General features: G+C 46.0%; 1 protein-coding gene across 1 annotated transcript in view; it reads right to left on the reverse strand.

Annotated features, from left to right (window-relative positions):
- The window catches only part of LOC122368128 (disintegrin and metalloproteinase domain-containing protein 10-like), a 73,843-nt gene that overhangs the window by 11,790 nt on the left and 39,926 nt on the right, over positions 1–22,127 (reverse strand). Inside the window, exons 10-11 of the mRNA XM_043341795.1 lie at positions 9,744–9,962; positions 2,345–2,461 (exon numbers count right to left, since the gene is read on the reverse strand). Coding sequence (XP_043197730.1) covers positions 2,345–2,461; positions 9,744–9,962 — 336 coding nt within the window. The remainder of the gene's footprint in view (positions 1–2,344; positions 2,462–9,743; positions 9,963–22,127) is intronic.

Here is a 22,127-nt window from a genome sequence, read left to right on the forward strand (position 1 = left end):
TATCCATAGAAGAATAGTTTGTCACAAGACTTTAGCCTGAAATTGCACAGCTGAGTTCGGCGGAGAGCTGTGAGTACTCCCCAGCGGCCTGTGTAAGGTGATCCGGCGCTTAAGGACGGTGCGGAAACTAGCGCTCTGCCACAGGTAACTACAAACCAGTTGGAAACATTATAATCCTCCTCAAACCAGTTTGTCATAGTCTGATCTTCTCGAGCCAGTTCGGCTCACCGACGGCGGCCATAGAGCAAGCGAGTATCCATGCGAATATTTTACAGGACAATGCGCCAACGGAATGTAATTGCTTGTCTACACATATTGCATGCATCAATGACAGTATCACATTGTACGAAAACAGCTACTAACGAAAGAATAAACGCGTTTTACCTTACGTGGTCGGTTCGGTCAGCACACTGAGCTCGCCAGGACGCTTGTTTTGTTCGTAACCGCACCACTGGCTAGCTACACAGAAATACAAACAGAGCTCAACAAACGCAGGTGCCGAGGTCTCGACACTGCGCATTTACAACTTTACGCCGCCTTGCAAAGTGCCACTCCAGTTGAAGGCCCGTTAAGCAAATCCACGTAGAGGAAAATACCACAAATCCGATACAAACAGTGTCGAACACGTCCTAGGCGCTGCATTCTCGTGTCGCGCGTCGATCCAATATCAAAACTAAGCAGCACTGAGAGTAGTCAAACTGAAGTTCTGGTGACGGAAATAGGGTGAAGTATGACAAAGTTAGGACTCGCTATAATTATGTAGCTCGTCGAAACGCATAAATAGCAACAGCAGTGTACCCTGTTTGAGTACGACAGTCACTAATAATAAAACATGCTGTATACAGACCGGCTTAAAAAAATTCAATGTCGATGGAAATGATGGGTGACGCATACCCGTACATAGCTAACAGAAAATCAATATTACATTTTTCACGGGGCCAGCGTCCTTGCCGCAAACGTTTATAAAATCACACCCACAAGTGAGTCACGTATTCCAAGTTCAGGAGTGAACCAGCGCAAAACGGCGATCACCGTACTCCGAGCGCCGCTCAAATTCCACTTAGGTCGACGGCTGGAGTGTTGAGACAACAGTGGCGCGGCGCAGCCGTCATCCGGAGAGCTGCAATAACACTCGTCAGCGCACACGGTGCGTCGGACCGACCAAAGGCAGCTCCAGCCGACAAGGCGCTCCAGCTGTCCGACAGGGCAGCACCGACATGTGGGGCAGGCGCCGCTCGCCAGGGGGGCGAAGGGCAGCAGTGGATGACGCCAGTGGTGCGAGACGGTAAAAATAACTGAGCCGGGCACAACGGAATAGGGTGACCTCGACGGAATACGTTACCAAGCCAAGCTCGACAAAATGTTTCCAAATTGTGCTCGGCGGAATAGGCAATCGGTTCCGAGGCTACTGGGTAACTTGAGCATCACGCCGCACAATTTGGCGGGAAATGGTACAAAGGGCAGTCCGAAGACGACTTCCGTTGTCAGGGCAACTGCACAAACTGCGGTACAACCAACCAATAAATGAACTGAAACCATGAATAAACACCACGAGGCGGTGTGGATGGATGAGCACCTAAATTACGTCCAAGCCGAAAAAAAACACTCAACGAACAAGTCATATAGCCCTGCTTCGATTCTGCGAATCCAACCGAGAAGCTTAACCCAACGCAGCCAATCCATCCACCGAATCATTACATTTGTGCGCCGGCGGCGGCCGCTGCTCGCGTGGCACGTAACCCGCTCGGTCCGGCGCCACTCTCGGTAAACCTCCAGCCATAAACAACGTGCGGCCGTGGCGTGCCGGCCGTGCCGCGCACCAGATTGCCGCCGTAGATTTTTCAGTGAGCCGTCGGCTGGCAATTCGCTTCATCAATCAGCGCGGCGGCGGCGGCTCGGCACTGGTTCCGCCCGTGCGATTATTACTACCCGGGGGGCGCCGGCGGCGGCCAGTCCGAGGCCCCGGGCAGCCAGGCCGAGGCCCATTGCTGACCAGCGCAGTGACATTCCCCGGGGAGCCGGACGGCAGACCGACGACAGACAGCATGTCCAGATTGACAACAGATGCTGTTCGCGTGGAGAGGCAACAGGTGACACAGACCAACAGGCGTATACAGACCAACAGGCGTATACAGACCAACAGGTGACACAGACCAAAAGGCGTACACAGACGGCATGAGTGCGGGACGGCAACACATTACACGCACCTACAGACGCATAGCTATGCACTAGGAAAAACCCATGTAGCTGCCGAGCAGCACACGCAATCACTACACCCACCCATCTGGTAGGATCTGTCCCTGTCAGAGGCCCGGGAGGTGGGGGGGGGGATGACGTCACTCACCGTCACCCACTCTACGATGGTCATCAGCGTCTGTTCCGAGAACAGCAGGTTCTTCAGCTGCACCAGCGGGCCTTCTGCGTCCACCCGGCGACACTTGAGGAACACGTCACAATAGCCCTGCCGACACAGATGGCACGCAGGGTTAGTTCAGGTCACGGCAGGTCAGGGTAGGTCAGATCAGGGAAGGGTATGTCATGGAGGGACAAGAGGGACAGGACAGGACAGGTCAGGGCAGGTCAGGGCACGACAAAAAGGGCAGGAGAGAGCAGAGTAGGCCAGGGCAGGAGAAGGAAGTCAAGGGTAGGGTAAAGCATGGCAAGGATAGGCTGAATAGGACACAACTGGACAAGGAATGGCCAGACGGGTTAGGAAAGGGAATTTTGCGGGAGCACTCATCTGAATTTCAGCACTGGTTCAAAACAGCGGTATCAATCATACAGCGCCACTGATAAGGACAGGGGTACTAAAACACATCAAACTTTGATAATAGAGCTGTTAGCAAAGAAGCCAATGTTGGAAATGGTTATCGATTTAATCATTAGAGCCTTGTAACAGCGAGCCAGCTGAAACTAATAACAATGCCACCCCGGCCAACTGTCACGGAACGCTTATTACATTATCCGAGTCTGCTGAGATATTTACGAGCCAGCATTTAGTGAACAATATTCATCCTAATGGTAAGCATACGACTGCATGATTGTTATCAAGTTTGATGTCCATTTTTTAATGTATAAGCATAGGTAGTAGGTACGTGAATTATGTAGTTAAGAACCCTGCCAGGAAGCATGAAAGCCAAGCATATTCGCATTCGCAATCAAGCATATTCGCATTCGCAATCAAGCATATTCGCATTTTAAACCACTGCGCAGTTACCAGCGGCTGATCCGAAGCTTTTCGCTCGTTTAGAGAACCCAAAAACACGATGCAACCAAGCTGCCGCTCATCGTGAGATGAAAGTCGACGTGGCCTTCTCAAATTCGCTTCATTAGCACAACGTGATCAGTTCAAATACACATAAGCTTCGCACGAGTATATTGATAAAGAAGAAATTAATCCAGGAAAAGATATGCCTGTCACGATCTGCAAAGCATTCATCGAACATTTAACTTGGGCCACCACAAAAGACCAATTTTCAAATATTAAAACTGCTAGCTGTAAAAGACTAATTTACTTTTGAATTGATGAGCCCATGGCTGTCCCAAAGATTGATGATTGAAATGAGGATCCTTCCCATTAGCGCGAAATAAATGACATGCAAAAGTCCGACTAACGACTATAATTTTGTGGACGGGACCACTGTGGCAGGCTGTAGAGTCGCGTGAATTCCCGGCCTTAGGGCTGGAAGGTGTTTCCCATACCTGCCAAAAAGCTCACAACTATATGACAGTGACGTCAGCAGCCGTGTGGTTCAACGTGTTTAACCACACCCCTTGAACCACACGGCTTGTAATATTAAAGGTAGTGTGCCACCTTTGAAAGATTTCCCATTTTATTTTTCCTAGGATAAGAAGCTTCTGTTTTTACCTTATATCGCAAAAAAAAATCAAAAATGGGCCTGGAATAGTGCCTTTTTCGCCTAAAAGTTTTTCGGTTTTTAGATATGTATAACAACTGTAGTGGGCTCACCTGCAAACAGGCGTCGGGCAACAATCGCGAATGCGGCGCACTTGTGACAATAAGCAAAGGTCATTATAGTGTTACGACCATACGACGTACGGGAATGAGTTATCAGCTGTCTAATCGTAGACAACACAATGTCGAGCCTTAAACTGTAAGCCCGTATTGGTATTGTTTCTTTTATTTGGCTGTCGAACATTATTTATGGTTTGAAATATGATTTTATGTAAAATAATTGATATGAAAAAGCCGTCTTATAAGTTATGACCCCATTTCACCACACGCAAGTGGCAGAAATGACAATGATCAGCTGACGCATTTTTCTTGGCCGAAGTCAGAGCGCGCGGCCCGACGCACCACGCGTATTTGGAAATTCCGACCTCGACGAGCATCAGAAGCCACCTAACAGGCGTGTTCGAAACCGCAGGAGATGATGATGAACGGGTTTATCGAAACTTGATTGGATGAGCATATCGGTAATAGCGATTTCAGTGTGTGCATTTATTGTTCATAGTGGTGTGAAATGTGGTTGGGGTACGACCGACAACCCGTCGGGGCGAATTTCGCACTGGGGTACTCAAAATTTGAAGAATTTAAGACGTTTCCATGAGTTTTGAAGGTATGGATAAGTTCTAAAAATCCGGTTCTCCTTATCTGGGCCATTAACTCCAAGATTACTTTATTACTCAGGTTGGTTCACTAGGGAAATAAAGGCGCCGTGGTGACGTCACGGATTTGGTAGCAATCTGGTAGCAATTTTTGCAGACATCAATGGCGCACGTGTTGTTTGATCGTCGCCAATACTATTTTACTGCACTATTTTGTTATTTCACTGCAATGTATTGTACATTACATTTGAAAATTAAAATAAAGAGATATTCGTAACCCAGCAAGTCAGTTATTTTTTGAGGCAGCACTCTGTCAGCATTGAGCCTTCAGAATGTGTTATTTGATAGACTTTCCCACATTTTCTACTCTTGTGGAAAACTTTGTTAGTCATCAAAAATGTATGCACATATGAATAATTAGAACTTCATTTTCAAAGTTTTATAGAAATAAGATTTCACATTACATTATCATAAGGCTACCTGTCCATTTCGTCCAACCAATTAAATATTCATCCAGCAGAAGGCAGGTACCTCTGAGAAGGTACTGATATCTCTTATCTACTGTACACCAATATTTCAGGAAAATGACAGAGACTGAGAAGCTATTAAAACTTCAGCGTATGAAAGGGATGTTATGGCTTATGCACATTGAAAAACATCAGATAATGCTTTTGAACCATCTCATTCACCAGCACACATCAATCCGGCTCCTGGCTTCTGTCAAGGAAACATTCCAAAATAATGCATTATTTTATTTCATTGACCACCTTGCAAAAGACAAACAGCAAACACATCACCACCAAAAACAAAAATAGTCAACAGGTAGGTACCAGCTAATCTAGCCGTGCTGTGTCATGTGCCTTTGAAAAAACTTGAGCAGTCAGGGTTGAATAAACACCCCAAACTTAGCCATTCATGCATGAACAAGTGCAAATTCTGGTCGAGCATTTAAATAAAAATGAAACTAACAGCATTGTAGGTTACAATTATAAAAAAGACAATTACAAAAAAAAACAGCAGAGCTTACTCTACAAGGCATAACCATTGATTTTATAACTGACATCCAAATTCGCATCTCCGAAGTTTAACCCACCTACCAGCCACCTGCACATTTCTGCGCACATGTGCTGCGCAGTGTGCACAGTCACTACACATTACACAATTATGAGAATTAAAATAGTTTTAAACAATCAAGCAAGTCAGGACTGGTATGCAGATTCACAAGTTCTCTCAACATCTTCAATTACCAACAATCAAGAGCACCTTGTGATCTCAGTAACTCCGCAGATCCATCTTCTGTTTTCCATTTTCAGTTTTTAATTGAAATATAAGTTCCATCTGGGAGACACATGTTGCATCATTATGTTTAAACAATTATTATGCTTGAACTTTTGATTTTTCATGTGAACTTCACTTCAAAAGTTGATTCAATTTTTAAAGTTGATATAGGTAATTTGTATAATGCTACGATCACGGCGCACCAAATCACAGATAACTTGAAAATAACCAAGCAAAAGCCACATTCTTCAGCAAACTATGAGAGCTATCTGATCCATGCTGCGTTGAAATAATTGAAAATCGCCTAAATCAGTCGAAATATGACAATTAAATTAATATAAACTTCACAAAACTCTGATTTGTGAGGCAATGCGCAACAGAACAGCGTTACCGCTGGCGTCTCGCTGGTTTCCCCAGATTCTCACGAAAATTTCCCTATTTTAAAAATCATTTCCCTAGATGCGGTTATTTTCATGGAATTTGACGTATGTACTTTCCTCATTTCGTGTTATAGTAGCTGCGTCCCAAAACAGCAATTAACTGCATTACAGAGTTGGCCTACGTTACGTTATTTTGAAGTTTTCGGTAACCCGTAGCTGTCAGTACCGTTCCGTAGCGTAATTGGGATGTTTCGAAAGCGTAGTACGGAAAATAATAGAATAACGTAGGAACTACGAAATGGATTCCGTAGCAATTACAGGTCAGCTGTATTTGTATAAGGTACATATTTTTTTTCAGTTTACTCATATCGTCACCAGACCTCCGGCCGCTTACACGGATGTGAGATGCCTGCTATATGAATACCACTGAGTCTTTCTTCCGGCCGGACCGACACCGAGGATTTCCCACTGGGTCCCCTGTCGGAAGTCCAGCGCATCTAGCGAGTAGCGCGTAGGCACCGCCGCACCGACGATGCTGCAAAGCCGGCGATCATTGTGCGCAGTATTTGGCTTACTACACCTTTTTAGGCGCAATTTCAAAAATTTAAAGACCAAATTCAAAAAGTTTACATTCAAAATGCACGTGAACGTTTTGAATTTGGTCTTTAACTTTTTGAAATTGCGCCTAAAATGCTGTAGAGACTAACCGTTTCGACTGGGTAGTGGATGATGACATATTGCATAACGTAGTACGATAAAATAATTTGCTGCGTTAATTAACAAATACCGTAATTCAGTAACGTAGCAATATAAAACGTATCGTAATTCGGTATCGTAGTTTTGCCCAAAAAAGCAAACGTAGCGTAACGTAGTGCGTAACGTAGCGTAGCGCAGGCCAACTCTGCTGCATTATGTGACGTTAACGTAAGAGATTCTAATGAAATTGCTGGCATATAGCAAATTACTATTTGTGGTATAATATAATTGCGTAGTATATCGCAAATTGTAGTGTGTTGCGGGACGCGGGAAACTACCGTATGGGTAGCGGTAGTGCTGGCGTAAGAGACGGGTCGATGGATTATTTTGCACCGTCAGTTTCACCGTAAGGAAGTCATATGCGCTAGACATGGTAAAAATCGCGCCAAAACAAAAACTTTGATGTAAAAAATTAGCCGCTCCCGAAATGTTACATAGCAGAAGCAGTTTGTTTTGAAATAATAGCAAGAGTTATAATTATACATGCATACCTACATATGTAATTCCCTTTATATCTTTAAAACGAGAGCATCAAAGCTGAATTATGTGAAAAATGTTCTCATATTTATTTGATATGACATGCGGAAGAATAATTCATGACAACAATGATTTCGATTGTTAAAACAAAACAATTTTTCAGGTTTATGGCATTTCCCTAGATTTCGTGTGAAATCCATATATCCCTAGATCTTCGCTGATTTCCATAGAAAAGGGAAATTTCCCTAGCAGCGGTAACCCTGCAACAGAAATGCGAGGGAATATGGTAGTAATCTGGTAGCAATTATGAAGGATTTCCCCTGTAGCTGATAAAAATCACAAGAAACATTTTTTTTAACGCAGAGGAAATCCTTCATTATGAGTTGCAAGGACCATTTGATAGGCCCATTTTAGTCAAATATAGGCCGATTTTTTCTATTTCAACCCCATTTATCGTAATTAGACGAATCCATTGGCTTATTGGTACGTCTTTTGAACACATGTAGGCCTTAGATTTCTCCTTAGCCCGCCTGAAACACACCATGCTTTGCATGCATTTCTATGGGTGAAGGAAAATTCATGCGCCGTGATGACGTCACGGTAAAGGAATTCTGAAGCTCGTGAACGGGGGCTGATTAACTCCATACGGTCCAAGAAAGCTGGCACACTACCTTTAAAGCATTGCATTAAACTTTGAAAAGTGTGGTACAGTGCACGTGCCGTTTAAATGCCTGGATGTCTCGATTTAATCATACAATGTAGCAGGTATGGGAATATACAACAACTGCACGCAGCATATTTTTGTTTTACCGCAGTTTAAACCGGAGTATGCCCTATAATGATGATCTTTGTGATTTGAGGGCGCCAGAACTGAGTGGAACATCAACGCATAAACATTCTACACTTATTTTCACTTATTAAGTTATTTTAGAATATCCGTCTATCAATAAATGACGAATATCCGTCAGCTATTTTCCCAAACATTCACGACTCGCGCATTTTCAGTCGGTAACCGACCTGGCTCACTCTCGTTCTTCGTTAGCCTGCCACGGAGTTGGGCATACGATGATGATGTTTGGGTTCTAGGAACGATGGCTGCATATTAGGAGCACATTTTTTGGTAACAGCTCCATCGCAAGATGGCAGCACGACAAATAGACCCATTTACCGGTAAAAGCCTTTACGCTACCGCCCTAACGCGTCTGTAATTGATAAAAACGCCCCCGCAGACACAACAAAGTTGATAAAATCACGCCGCTTCATTGATCGATGGGTTCCCTTGCGGGTAGCAGGCGGAGGAAAGGTAAATGTGGGCAGAACAGCACAGTTCACAACTCAGGACATAAAAAATTATACAGTTAGATGTCACTTCAGTGCATGAGCTGCAATGACAGCATAATCCTAACAGCCCCCGATCAAATTAAAGGGACTATCCCACCTTTAACATGGGGTTTGAGTTCAGATAGCCAAGTTTGCGGCGAGGTTCAGAAACCACTATCTATCTAGGTTGCAACCCCCGCAGCCTTTTGGTGTTGAAGAAATTCGTTCCCTTTATTTGAAAATGGGCCTTGTACAAGGCCCTATCTTCAACATGGAGCGACCGTTAGTGTGACGTCACCTCGTTTAGTCATTCTGATTTAAATGGGTTTGTTCGTTGAAAAATCGCTTAAAACTTGGTCTGAACTTTGTTGTGGTGCCTACAGAGTAAAAAGAATCAGCTTTCTGACAGTAATGTGGCCTGGGGAAGGAGGTAATTTTGGGCTGTGACGTCACATATTTGAAAGTTTGTGTTTGGAATATGGGAAGCCTAAGATGTTTAATGAAAAATAAAGGCCAGAACCGTGTTCCTGGTCATCCAATCTATAAAGTCGGGCACAATTTAACTGGTTTTAACAACATTTTAGAAGGTGGGATAGTCCCTTTAATAAAAGTGGAAATTGTGAAAGTTTGAGCAGCTCAAACCTAAATGACACCAAAAAATGACAGAGCAAAACTGTTTTTCTTTAACTGGAAAACACTTGAGCAAGAGTGGAGTTCGTTTTTATTATCCGAGCCAGCAAACATTCATCAGCTCTCTCTCCTCCTTTCATCTCTGTCTCTGTCTCTGTCTCTGTCTCTGTCTCTGTCTCTGTCTCTGTCTCTCTCTCTGTCTGTCTCTCTCTCTCTCTCTCTCTCTCTCTCTCTCTCTCTCTCTCTCTCTCTCTCTCTCTCTCTCTCTCTCTCTCTCTCTCTCTCTCTCTCTCTCTCTCTCTCCCTTCCCCTCCCTATCTCCCTCTCCCTCACCTGGAAGTTGTCGCAGGCGGCGCCGGCCGTCATGTAGATGCCCTGTCCGCCGCCGAGACCGAGCTCACTGCTACTGCGACAAGTGCTGGTGTTGTCGCCCCGCTGACAGGCCACCTCGCATAGCTTGCCGCGGTCCTCGATCACATCGGACGTCAGGAAACACTCCTTGAGGCCGTGCTTCAGACAGATGGAGCCCGTGCACTCGCCGGAGAGACACACCTGTGGATGGGGCGGGGCAGAGCGTCAGCGGCCGCCGGACACGCGCCTTTGGCACACGGCGGGACGGGAGGCCGTCGGATACATACCTCAGGACACTGCGGGACGGGAGACAGCCGGACATGCATCTTAGGACACGGGGTGACGGGGGACATAGATGCACCGAGAGCCTGTTGCACGGACACTTCAGGACATGGCAGAACACACGTAAGAACCCATTATAGAGCAGCGTTAGCAATGGCCAACTCAAGGGACACGGACAGGCAGCTGACGATCTTTGGTTGATGATGAGAGGGATGGAGAGAAAGTCATGGTGTTACGCATAGCCGCAAGCCAGGTATCCATCGAAAATGGAGTTGCCTATCAGACATAAAAACACTGACAACTGGGCACCATCGTGACAATAGAAGTGGGACAATTAGACAGGCACCTCCGTTGTGTGACGGGTCGGCAGTCGGCACACCCTGCTGGGTAGCTGATGGATGTGCGACAGTGCCACGCGGTGGGCACGTGCCGGCCAGCACACAATTCCCGGCAAACCAGCTACAGCCACTAGCCAGGCGTCAACAGACGAACATATGAGACATTCCTGTCAGCGGCACGCTGTGCGCTTACACGACCACGTCACAAGGCAGTCCGAGGTGTGACTCCGATCCAGCAATCACGGTGAAAGACTGCTCATAGAGAAAAGAATGAGAGCGTGTCTTATGCTATCCGGGCAACACTGGTTTTCTTCAGAAACATATTGCATTGGTATATCACCACTCCTGTGGATAACTCGGACGAGCTGAGACCACTCATCTCTCCGCACCTCTGACGGCCTCGCCTATATCTCAGCCTGACTAAATGTGCAGAGTGGAACCGCCGCTACCGCCAGCACTCACAGACGCTTGACGGTGGGAGGGTTGACCGAGCGGACGGGACCGAGCGCGTAATGACGAGCGAACGGCACGGAGCGCGTAATGACGAGCGGACGGCACGGAGCGCGTAACCTGAGAGGCCGCCAACCCTCCCCTGTCAGCGCCGCCGACGGACCGACCTCGGCGGCTTCGACGACCATCGGCTCCGACCATCGGCTCCGACCATTGGCTCCGCCCGTCACAGATCCGTATCCGGTTCAGAAGGGTTTACACCGAGGGGTCGAGACGTCAGCGACCTGCGCGGCGCCAGCTCTTGATGAGCGGGTTTCCTAGAACTGACTGCACTCGAGGATCACTAGCCGCATTTCCGTTACTATCACCTCACCAAGCTCAGTACAACGAAAAAAGTGTGTTATTATTTCAGCATTGCCTCTAACGAAGCGCGCGTGTGCGGCAGTATAGACCAATTCAACCATAGCTGACACACTTGTATCCAAAAGCAAAAAGTCCACCAATGAAACGAAACTAATAATGAGGCGACGCGTCCTCTGCCGGGAATTTTGTCGGAGACGTTGCACTACGCCGGATCCCGTCTGTATCAGGCCGCCGTGTAATCAGCGGGCAGCCGACGGGGAATAGGTGGTGGCCGGCGAGAGGTGACGTCACGAGGCCCGACCCGTGTCACATCCCGGCCGCGACCCACAACCGGGGCTGAAACGCGACCCGCGCCATCCCCAGGCCGGGTGAGCCGCGACCCGTGCCATCCCCAGGCCGAAAGAAGGCGGGATTAAACGCGACCCGTGCCATCCCCAGGCCGGGTGAGCCGCGACTCGTGCTATCACTCCAGCCGAGAGCGAGACTGGATTATTTATATTTGTGGGCTGGATGAGCCGTGACCCGTGCTAGACACTCTTGGGAGGCAGGGGGGAGGATTGTTGCCCCCTCAGAGATTCCAGACTCCTGCAGTAGACTCCCTACCAAGGCGCTCGCTAAATTTGACGGTTTATACAGCAGTATGCAAGGCAGATTCCGTGGCCATTGGTTCACACTCGGATTGTCAGAACTGATGGCGGCCGCCACCTGTGTAACGCAACAACGCAGTTCCGTCATACGCATAACTAGATAAGCGGCGCCGTGCGTCGGCGGATCCAGCCAGAAGCGTTCGACTGCGATTAATAACGAGAGGCAAATGAAGCTACGAATAACCCATTCCCACCACACTCGGATTCTATCGGTATTGGCAACTACGAAAAAGGCAATGTGATCGGCGTACATACACGCTTCGGCATGACACTATTTGTATCACTGTAAAACTGCACACTATGAGGCGGCGTGACGAAGATTATTTGTGCCACCTGAAGGCTCGTGTTATTGTAGGCATGTACGAGCATTATTACATTGCAATATATGAGTTATGCTATTCGTTAACCCACGCCCCACTGGGGGGGGCTATTTATAGCCCCCCTCCCGTTTTTCTGCAATAACTTCTAAACCGCTTGACGTATCGACGCCAAACTTTCAGTACCTTCGGTTGCATTAATTTGACATCTTGTGTCAAAATTTGAACTTCGTACCTACCATAGGTCGGCCGGAAATGACGTCAGAGTGACGTCATGTTCGGCCGATTTCGACGCAAAACATTGAACCACGGCAATCGCTCCCAAGAGCTCAGTTTTTAAGCTAGATCCAATTTCTTTATATGAGAGGACTCATAATAGACTGCGCTATCAAACTGCTATCTCGGATTTTCGAAATTTTGAAAATTTCGAAAATTTTATATAATTAAATCAAAAATTTATATTTTTACATTTTTTCATTTTTTTGTACTTTTCGAAAAATCCGGAATATATGTGATAGAACGCATTATTATGACTAACTCTAGCAAGTTTTAGCTAAATATCTTCAAAAATGGCCAAGTTATACGCATTATTGCAAAAAATTAACAATTATTAATTTTTCAAATCAATTTTTCAGCACGAATTTGACATCGTACGCCAATATAAATAGCCCCATCGTGTTTCTGAGCTCAAACTGCATCCAATAGACACCTTTTTTGTTGAAAAATTTAACCTTCAAAATTTGACCTTTTTTGACCTGAAAGTGACCTGACCTAAGCTCAATTTGATTCAAAATTACCTCGAATGACACAGTCGACATCAAATTCGAAATGTTTGGCCTAAATGGACCATAAAACATGTGTCACGTGACCGACGGATGATATAATATTTTCGTGACCTGTGATGACCTGACCTTGACCTGAAAATCAAAGTACAAGTTTGGTACCCTCAGAGTATCTAGAGCATCTGCTCACGAGTGTGTGAACCGAAAATGAGCCTGATCTGACTTGTAAGACGGCGGCCAGAGCCCAAAACGTGAAGAAGCCAAAATGCTAATAATTTTTACTTTGACCTGACCTGTGACGTCATCGGTGACCTCGAGGTCAATGAAATTAGGTTTCGCTCGACAGTTTTTCCGGGGCTATCAGACGCCGTTTGAATTTTGACGATCGGCCCAGTAGTTTCGGAGTTAGGAGGGGGGGCTATGAATAGCCCCCCCCCCCCCCAGTAGGGCGTGTTATACGCAGACCCCAGTGGGGCGCGGGTTAAATCTTCGCAAATACCCAAATGACTACAACTATTAACCCTGCACTGGACATGCGGCCACATCAAAGCATCACCATAAAACCATATATTAGGACGCCTTTCAGCATCATTGTTTTTACACGCCTCACGAGGCTCAGCTGGGCGCTGAACGCAATATTGGAGGGCCGGCGCACATTTTCTGTTTAACCGTGGATCATAAACGCCCAATGATGGACGGCGTGACGGCCGGCCGCGAAAAACAACTGTAACGACCCGCTGTGATGAAAAGCGCGTCTGTTGGCCTCATACCGCGCCGCCGTTCGTCAAATAACACACTGGCCACCGGGGTCCTGGAGGGTGGCTTATGAGGCACGTATTAGGGAAAGAGAGGGCAGTTCAGTTTGGCTGGATGCGATACACTGGATCTAACTATCAATATGTTTGTAGTGGTAATTAATTCAATTCATGATGCTTATCAGTTTGAAGAGTCCCTACATAAATGACCCCAACAACTGGGTTGCAGAAGTCAACATTTTTGAGCTACTTTAGTGTTTTCTAAGAAGGCGCAAATGGCGCACAAGATGTTATTAAACCTCACAAGAAGCGAACGGAGAGGTCGCATATGCATCCGGCATTTACTGGAATGATGGCACGGCTGAAACGCGAGCTGGGCAGCGGAAATCCTCCCTCGGTATCGCCCGCGTAAGAATGGCCACCCTCACACCACCCGAGCCAAAAGATGAGTCTCGTGAAGACGGAAATATAACAGCGAGTCGGGGAAAAAAAACGAGGTCTAAATGAACCACACTGCGGACAAATCCATTACCTTTTCTTGTTATATATATATATATATATATATATATATATATATATATATATATATATATATATATATATATATATATATATATATATATATATATATATATATATCAGAGTATTTGGGCAGGATATTTTCTTTGAGGCATATGTCGTTAAACAGCACCGCAGTTTTGGCTTTAGATAGTTTTCTGTTAAGTTTTTGTATCTTGTTGAAAGTACAGTTCCTACAGTTCCTAATCCTGAACTGTATTACAGTTCAGGAACTGAAATACAGTTCCTGATTCAATCAAGAAAACTTTCAACAAGATACAAAAACTTAACAGAAAACTATCTAAAGCCAAAACTGCGGTGCTGTTTAACGACATATATATATATATATATATATATATATATATATATATATATATATATATATATATATATATATATATATATATATATATATATATATATATTTCTAGTGTCTGTATCTGTATCTGTATTTTCGAAAGTACAGCCCACCGCTAAAGTAATGTAGGGTTTTACCAATCTCAACGGTTGGCTTTAACTGGCGATTGTTTAATGCGGAGTGATCGAAAAGAAGATGTCAATAGCTAAAGCTGCAGCTGCAAGGGTGGCGATACATATAAGCTACATTCAAAGTTTCATTGTAGTCTGGCTAATCGTCCCTAAGCTTCAGAATCAGAACATACCCATGACTGAAACCCCACATTACTTCTGCTGTGGACTGTACATCCAGTCTATATACACGGCCGTGTATTAGGAAATTCAGAGGCATTAGTGGTAGGTATATTGCCACTGTTTTGCTTCCCAGCTTGCTTCATTTAAAGTATTGAATGGAACGAATTGAAAAGCGCAACCCTTTCACCACTTAACAAGAAAGACTTTTCGCGTTTCCGCTTTGATGAATTCTTAGTCTCCTTTCGATTTGATTTTATCTTATCGCTGTCTCGTTCGGCTCGCTGATTTCTCACAACTCAATAAAAGACGGAAATTGCCGATCCAGACAAACGCAAAAAGCGATAACTGTTCGCCGTGTAGCCAGCGCCACTGGGCTGGGCTTGAGCTCAAAACAGCAGCCTGTTGTTGATGTGCAGGATGATAACACACGTGCAAACTGAAATCTCATTCAGGTACAGAACCGGACAAAATTAATATTCCTAAGGGCTAGCGGGCAGTGTGAGAGTGTGTTCAACTGCCGTTTTGGCGGTGTGAGATCTCACCCTCTGCCGCGTGGCCTCTCACCTCCCAGCCCGGCGTATGTGAGAGTGGTGAACACATACACATTAGCACCGCCATTCAGGGCACAGAGCGACGCCAATCAGTCTGGCGAGACAGGGTCGGCCGGAGCAGGCTCTATATTTGGCCACGAATATCCGACCACGGACAGAGAAGGTCGGACGACGGAAGCAGTGGCTTGTGAAACAATCAACGCGGGGAACCGGACAGATCAGAGAGGCTAGCGCAGCCCGCTGCTTGACTTCCATCGATCACAACATTTCACTGTTTTCAAGACCCATCCGCCGCCGTCATGTCCAGAAAATTGGAATGGCACGCGACAGAAATTGAGATCGGTAGCTTGTTTGTTCTCTGACCGTGAGGCCGCAATAACATTCAGCAAAGTTAAGGAAGTTTAAAGGTGCTCGCAATGCTTCTTTCTGGCAGTTAGAAAATTGGACAGCTGACATTGTACAGCAAAGCCGATTCAGACAATTTCAGAAAAGGTCGTGAGAGCCGCGGCCCTGGATCTATGCCAGACAGTGCTGCCAATAAACTCAGTGAATATCATCGATTTAGTCCGATTAGACCGGAACAAACTTTACATCGAGTTGTCAGTCGGGTAAGCCAATTATCGAGTTCCGCAGCAGCATTTTGAAGTCTGGATTCTGCGGCTAGAGTCCGAGCTGAGCTGGCTAGTTGCCAGTATGCCTCAAGTTCCGCAAGAATAACAACAAGCCACATTCATGAACTAATAAAAAAATGGACTCAACCAAGGTAAATGAATCAAGGAGAAGACCGCGTGGGAGGGAAGGGCCGTTAGACATTAGTGCCACATCAGGCCCGCATGCAGAAAGTTTGACAATAACCATAATAAGAATGTCAAACTCTCTGCGAAGTAATCACGTCAGACAATGAATTCCGCAAACCCTTTCATTATGACATATAGAACTACATGCATCTCAATGCTACCCTAGAGGCAAACCATTCATCACTACCAGATCCCACTGTAGCCTAGTAAATGAATAGTAAATGATCGTCCTCATTCCTAACGGACCAAACCGATAATCGTTCGAAGCTGACACCTGCCGTTGAGATCGCGACGGGACTATGTTGCTGAATCAGGCTCACGGGCGGTTTCCTCCAAACACCGCGAAAGGCTAAAGAGATATTGTGGTGCCTAAAATACCCACTGGTTCGCACATTGACAATGTCCGGTAGTCCCCGTAACCTCAGTCCCCTTGCTCAACACCGGCTCATCTCATTTCGCCAGGCAAACACGGTCGGTCGGTGGCCGCGGCGGGCGGTAGGACGATCAACACTAACCGCCTGATTCCAGTGCACACTGACTGCTCCTACAGGTGGGGCACAGCGGAATGTAGGGAACTTCGGCAGGCCGGGCAGATTGAACACGGCGGTCACTGGTGCGCGCTAGGCACGTTGGGCGTCACAGCCAGCGGGATAAGCGAGTGATGTGCCAACCGAGACCAGACACCATTGGGATTCCGAGATAAGCGGGCAAACTCGCGAGACGGAATACAAAAACTGCGCAACGAAGCCAACGAATAATGCTTCTGGGGAGCTGCAGGAGGAAAAACAAGGAAGAAAAAACACCTGCATTGGTTGAGGTCCGATAAGGGCAGGAGGTCATTCTGTGTCTTTGCCAAACTCACGGGCTGGCGCGCGCCGGCATCAGTAAAGTCACGAGCCCACCACCCACCACCGGTTTGGCAAAGGCGCCGGTAACGCCACCGTCTGACCAGCGAGTGCTGCCTCAAACAGCTCCGAAATAACGAGCGGCTGCCACATGGTATCCGAAATGCTCTACCCCAAGTTCTAGTAAGCCGTATATTGGTTGCCGCAAGATGTAGCGGTATTAAAACGGTGACCCGAGCCGTTATTGAACTGAAATTCCTGCAGCCGGCGCGTTTCATGCTCGTAATTCCACGAGTCCCAATTCCACATTGCCGAGTCCCGACGGAAAATCTGCATGGCGCCCGGCCGACTCGAGAGCTCCGTGTGATATTGGATAAAGGCCCTACAGGATCTCACTCCGGCTGCCGGCCAGGCAAGAGTCTTCAGGCTTAATAACGGCACCACAACGACCAAACACGAGCCCGTCTTATCCGAACAGCACACTCACGGCTGATTTCAGCGGCTCTAAGGCTCAGAGCTCCCCGGGCCTTATTACCACCGTCACAAGGAGTTCCCCACCGGTGCGGGACCCGCCCCAGAGCCGCCCGGCACTAGAGCAGCCACGCACCGCCCATCAGGGTACGCTCTGGCGCGTCTGCTGCATGACGCAAGCAGCGCCGGTGCCAGTCCGTCGCGCATGGCACGGCTCCCGGAGCGCTGTGGGACACGCTGAGTAGACCTTTTAGCGGAGTGAGAGAGTAGGAAAAGGGAGGCACATCCCCGACCCCGGGAAAACGAATCGGCCAAAGCGTGAATGGCGCGCCCAACGCACTGAAACGCACACGCAGCTACGCATCACGCACAGCGTATAACGACTGTATGACACAAAGGAGATCGACATGAAACTTCGCGTTTACAAGGGACTGAATAAATTAGCAAGAAAATTGGGTACGTTGAACTCGCCCTTGCCGAGCGCTGCTCCAGTATACGCGTAGTTCACATAATATCCCCCAACCGCGGCACCGGATCCGCACTAATGAAGATATGTTGTCAATAAAAGCGATCTATTGGTTCGTCGTATAAAACATTATCAGCGAAATCCGGGTGAGTCGGTGTAAGAGCGGAAAAGATTCACCAATATCAGCGATGCAATAAGTCCAGATGAAATATTAACCACCAATTTCAAACAGCCGGCGAATGTCACTGAAGCGTAGCGTTTCAAAGGTTTCAACCGGACCTGAACGATCGATTCCGACAAACTAACATATTTACTACAGTTATTAACTTATTACATAAATGCGTGATTATCAATCCTTTGGTATGTACAAATCATTCGCGAGGGCAACGCCATACGCCCAAACACATCTACTTTTAATAGCTAGCTGAAAAAGTCCCTTCGCAAGCAATCCCCGCGTTAACTCCGCAGTTGCGGCCAGTGTAATTAACAAACTTTCTGAAGCACGCAACACAACTTCGTCTTATGGGCAGTTCGATGCGAATACCACTCGCGACAAGTTGCTTGTCACGACACCCCTCAGCAAAGCTCTTAAAGCCGTAATCGGACCATGTCAGCAGCACACCGTACTGCGCACTGGACGGGCGGCGGAGTGGCCAGCCCTGGCAACGGTCAGCCCGGCCACAGACTGGTGCTAGCCAGAGGTAAGGCCCAGTCAGAGCGCAGGCCCAGCTCTGCAGCCCCGCGTCACCCCGCACCAGCCCGGGTGGCGCGCTGGTCGACTGGAGTGCCGCGTCACCCCGCACCAGCCCGGGTGGAGCGCTGGTCTTTTTTTTTCATACATCATCATTTATTACGACAAACCACATTTTACATGATCTCATGTCACAAACGCACGACGTTCCAGCGCCCTCAAAAAGCTCCTGGCCCCTGTCTTCCGCTCACTCCGCACCAAACTAGCCAACATAATATAACATCCATAACAAAATAGCATTTGCCTACGAGCTGACCTCATGGCCCCATACCGGACTGGACACCGGACCGATTCCTTCTACGCGCCGGTCTCTCTCGCACGCGCTCTCTGACTGACCACATACTCTTTAACCACAACGAAACAGTGACAAAAGCATGGATATGACAAATCATAAACCCAGAGATGAAGATCTAAACAACATAGTTAGCAGAAACACTGACACAATCGTCCGTAGTGCGTGGCGGCGACGGCGGCGCCGCCGGCGGCGGCAGCTGCCCGGCCGACCAGACGACGGGCGCGGCGGCGGCAGCGTACACGGGACCTTCGTGCGGTCACCTGTTTAATCAAATATCGGGACTGCATGCCCTGCCCCGCCCAACAAACCGACGAAGCTCGCTGCACATGGCTGTAGTAGGTATTCCAATTTTATTTTGTGTTTCTGCTATATGTGTAGTGTGCTGACTTTTGATTATTAGTCACCGATGATTTTCCTAGTTTGTTGAGTTTTGGTTTCTTTGTCGGTCACCCATATTTATGAGTGACCCCCACTTCTTTTTGAAGTAGTCTTGCTTGCCGGTATGTTCAGCTGCTTTGCTTTCTACTTCAAGTTCTTGTTTTATTTTGTTGTGTAAGTGAATAATATTTGGTGAGATCTCTTTCATACGTGCTGAATAAATGACTAGCTTTGCTAATGTTATTATGCATGTTTCTCTTGCGCTTATGTCTTTGGGAAAAAACCACAGTTTAGGATCTAAGCTTAAGTTGATGTTGTATTTGTCCAATATGTCCGATTTCACCGCGTTGATACACTGCTTTGTTATCGGACAGTACCAGAACAGATGAGCTAGTGTTTCCGGCTCCATGTTACAAAAAGTACAACTTTCACTAGCTTTTATTTTTATTATATTTAAATATTTATTTGTAGCGAGGATACGATTAACGAGCTTATAATGGAAAATCCTTATGTGTGTTGACTTTGTGGCGTTATTAACCTCAAGGCAGCTATGTTCGTCATAGCATCCAACATCTCTTATCCATTTCTGTTTTTGTCTTTCGTCAGATTCTCTTAGCTCTATCTTTCTATGTTGTACTAATTTAGTGTAGGCTAAACGAGAGAAATTAGCCTCGTTCATTACCAAATTCATTCTGAATGGAATCGTCGGTTGACATATTTTGTCCATTACTTCTGACTTCATGGAACTTCGAATCAAGCTGGTATAACAGAGAATGGTCATCTTTATGTGATACGCTCTCTGTAAGCTCTCTTTTGTGTGCAACCGCCCCGTATTTTCGTCAATCAAGTCGCCCAGAAATCGTAAACCTTTTGTTTGCCAACTTTTTATGATGGAGCATGTAAATTTGGTATAGTCTGAAAACCATATGTTTTCAGACATTATTTCTGGCGTATCTAGTCGGTATATGCTAGTGAAATATGCAAATGCGCCCAATACATCTCTCCAGAACGGGTTGCTCGCTTTACTACTTATTTTGTTCAGATATTTACTTCCATATGAAAAAATATCTTGTATGTTTGTTACCTCTAAAGCAAAGATGTTAACCCATGGAGCCCGACTACTTACTAATCTTTTGAGCCATGTGAGTTTCATGCTCATTATGAACGCTTGGATGTCAACCATCTTTAAACCTCCGTCTTTATAGCTTTGGGATAATTTGGCACGCTTGATACGGTCGTTCTTACCTGCCCATACGAATGAGTACAATAAATTATTGAGACGTTTCAAGTTAATCTGTGTTGGGTTAGGCAGGGCTGTGAATAAATGCACAAATTTTGCTATGAATAAAGACTTCACTACCGTGATCCTTCCGAGAATAGTTAAGTTTCTTCTACGCCACTGTGCCATTTCTTTTTGCAATTGCAATAGCTTTGGCTCCAAGTTGACACTAGTTATATTGGTACTTTGGTTATTAAAAACAATACCCAATATTTTCATATCACTGACGCATTTAACACCATGGATGTCTTCCATATTCTCTTGAAACGGCCCTATTGGGAGACACGTTGTTTTGTCTATGTTAATGTATAACCCAGATGCTTCGGAGAAGATTTTTAATTCATTCAAGGCTTCTTTCACACACCTTGCGTCCTCGAGAAATAATACGGTGTCGTCGGCGTACTGCGAAATTCGTATTTCGACATGATTTGTTAGCGTGATGCCCCTCAACTGTTTGGATTCCTTAATTTTTATTGCCAATATATTGACCGCCAAATTAAATAAATAACCGGAGCTTGGGTCTCCCTGTCGAATTCCGGAATTAAGCGTTATCTTATCCCCTAAGTAGCCGTTTAGTAAAATTCGTGAGAAGTTTTCGCCATTGAGATATAAGAGATTAACAGTCTCTCTGAAAACCGGACCAAAGTTATACTTTTCTAAGACTCTGTCTATGAATTGCCAAGATATAGAATCGAATGCCGCCTCAAAATCGACAGACATAATTAATCCTGGACTTTCGTTTTCCAACAGCTTACTAATGACGTCAAATACTAAACGTGTATTTTCTCCAATAAAACGGCCTCTGATATATGCCGTCTGGCAGGGATCGATCAATTTATCTATTACTTTTTGAAATCTGACTGCAATAGCTGTTGATATGATCTTGAAATCTACATTTAATAATGTTATCGGCCGCCATCCTTTTAAACTATTGGGCGATTTTCCAGCTTTGGGGATCATAGTGATGATACCCTCTCGATGAGTCGAAGGCATCTTACCTTGCTCGTAAGAGAAAATTAGAGTTCTATACAAAAACGGTCCCAATTTGTCCCAAAATTTTCTGAAAAAACACGCTGTATATCCGTTCGAGCCGGGTGACTTTCCTTTCTTCATTTTGCGCAAAGCGTCTGTCAGTTCATCAAACGTTATGGGTTTATCTAGCAGTGCGTTTTCATGTGCACTTAGTGAATTTGACGAAGTCATTGTGAGGTAGCTGGTCATTGATGGCAGCAATATGTGCGGTTTATTATATTTCTTCGACATGTCTCGAGTAAATTCGTTTAGTATTGCGGATGTCTTTGATACTTTTTTGCCCTGAATTGCAAGAGATGTTACAGTTTTTTTCATGGCATTTCTCTTTTCAAGTCCAAGAAAATACTTTGTCGATTTT

The sequence above is a fragment of the Amphibalanus amphitrite genome, unplaced genomic scaffold (assembly GCF_019059575.1).
Source record: "Amphibalanus amphitrite isolate SeventyFive unplaced genomic scaffold, NRLGWU_Aamphi_draft 000925F_arrow, whole genome shotgun sequence".
Taxonomy (NCBI): Eukaryota; Metazoa; Arthropoda; class Thecostraca; order Balanomorpha; family Balanidae; genus Amphibalanus; species Amphibalanus amphitrite.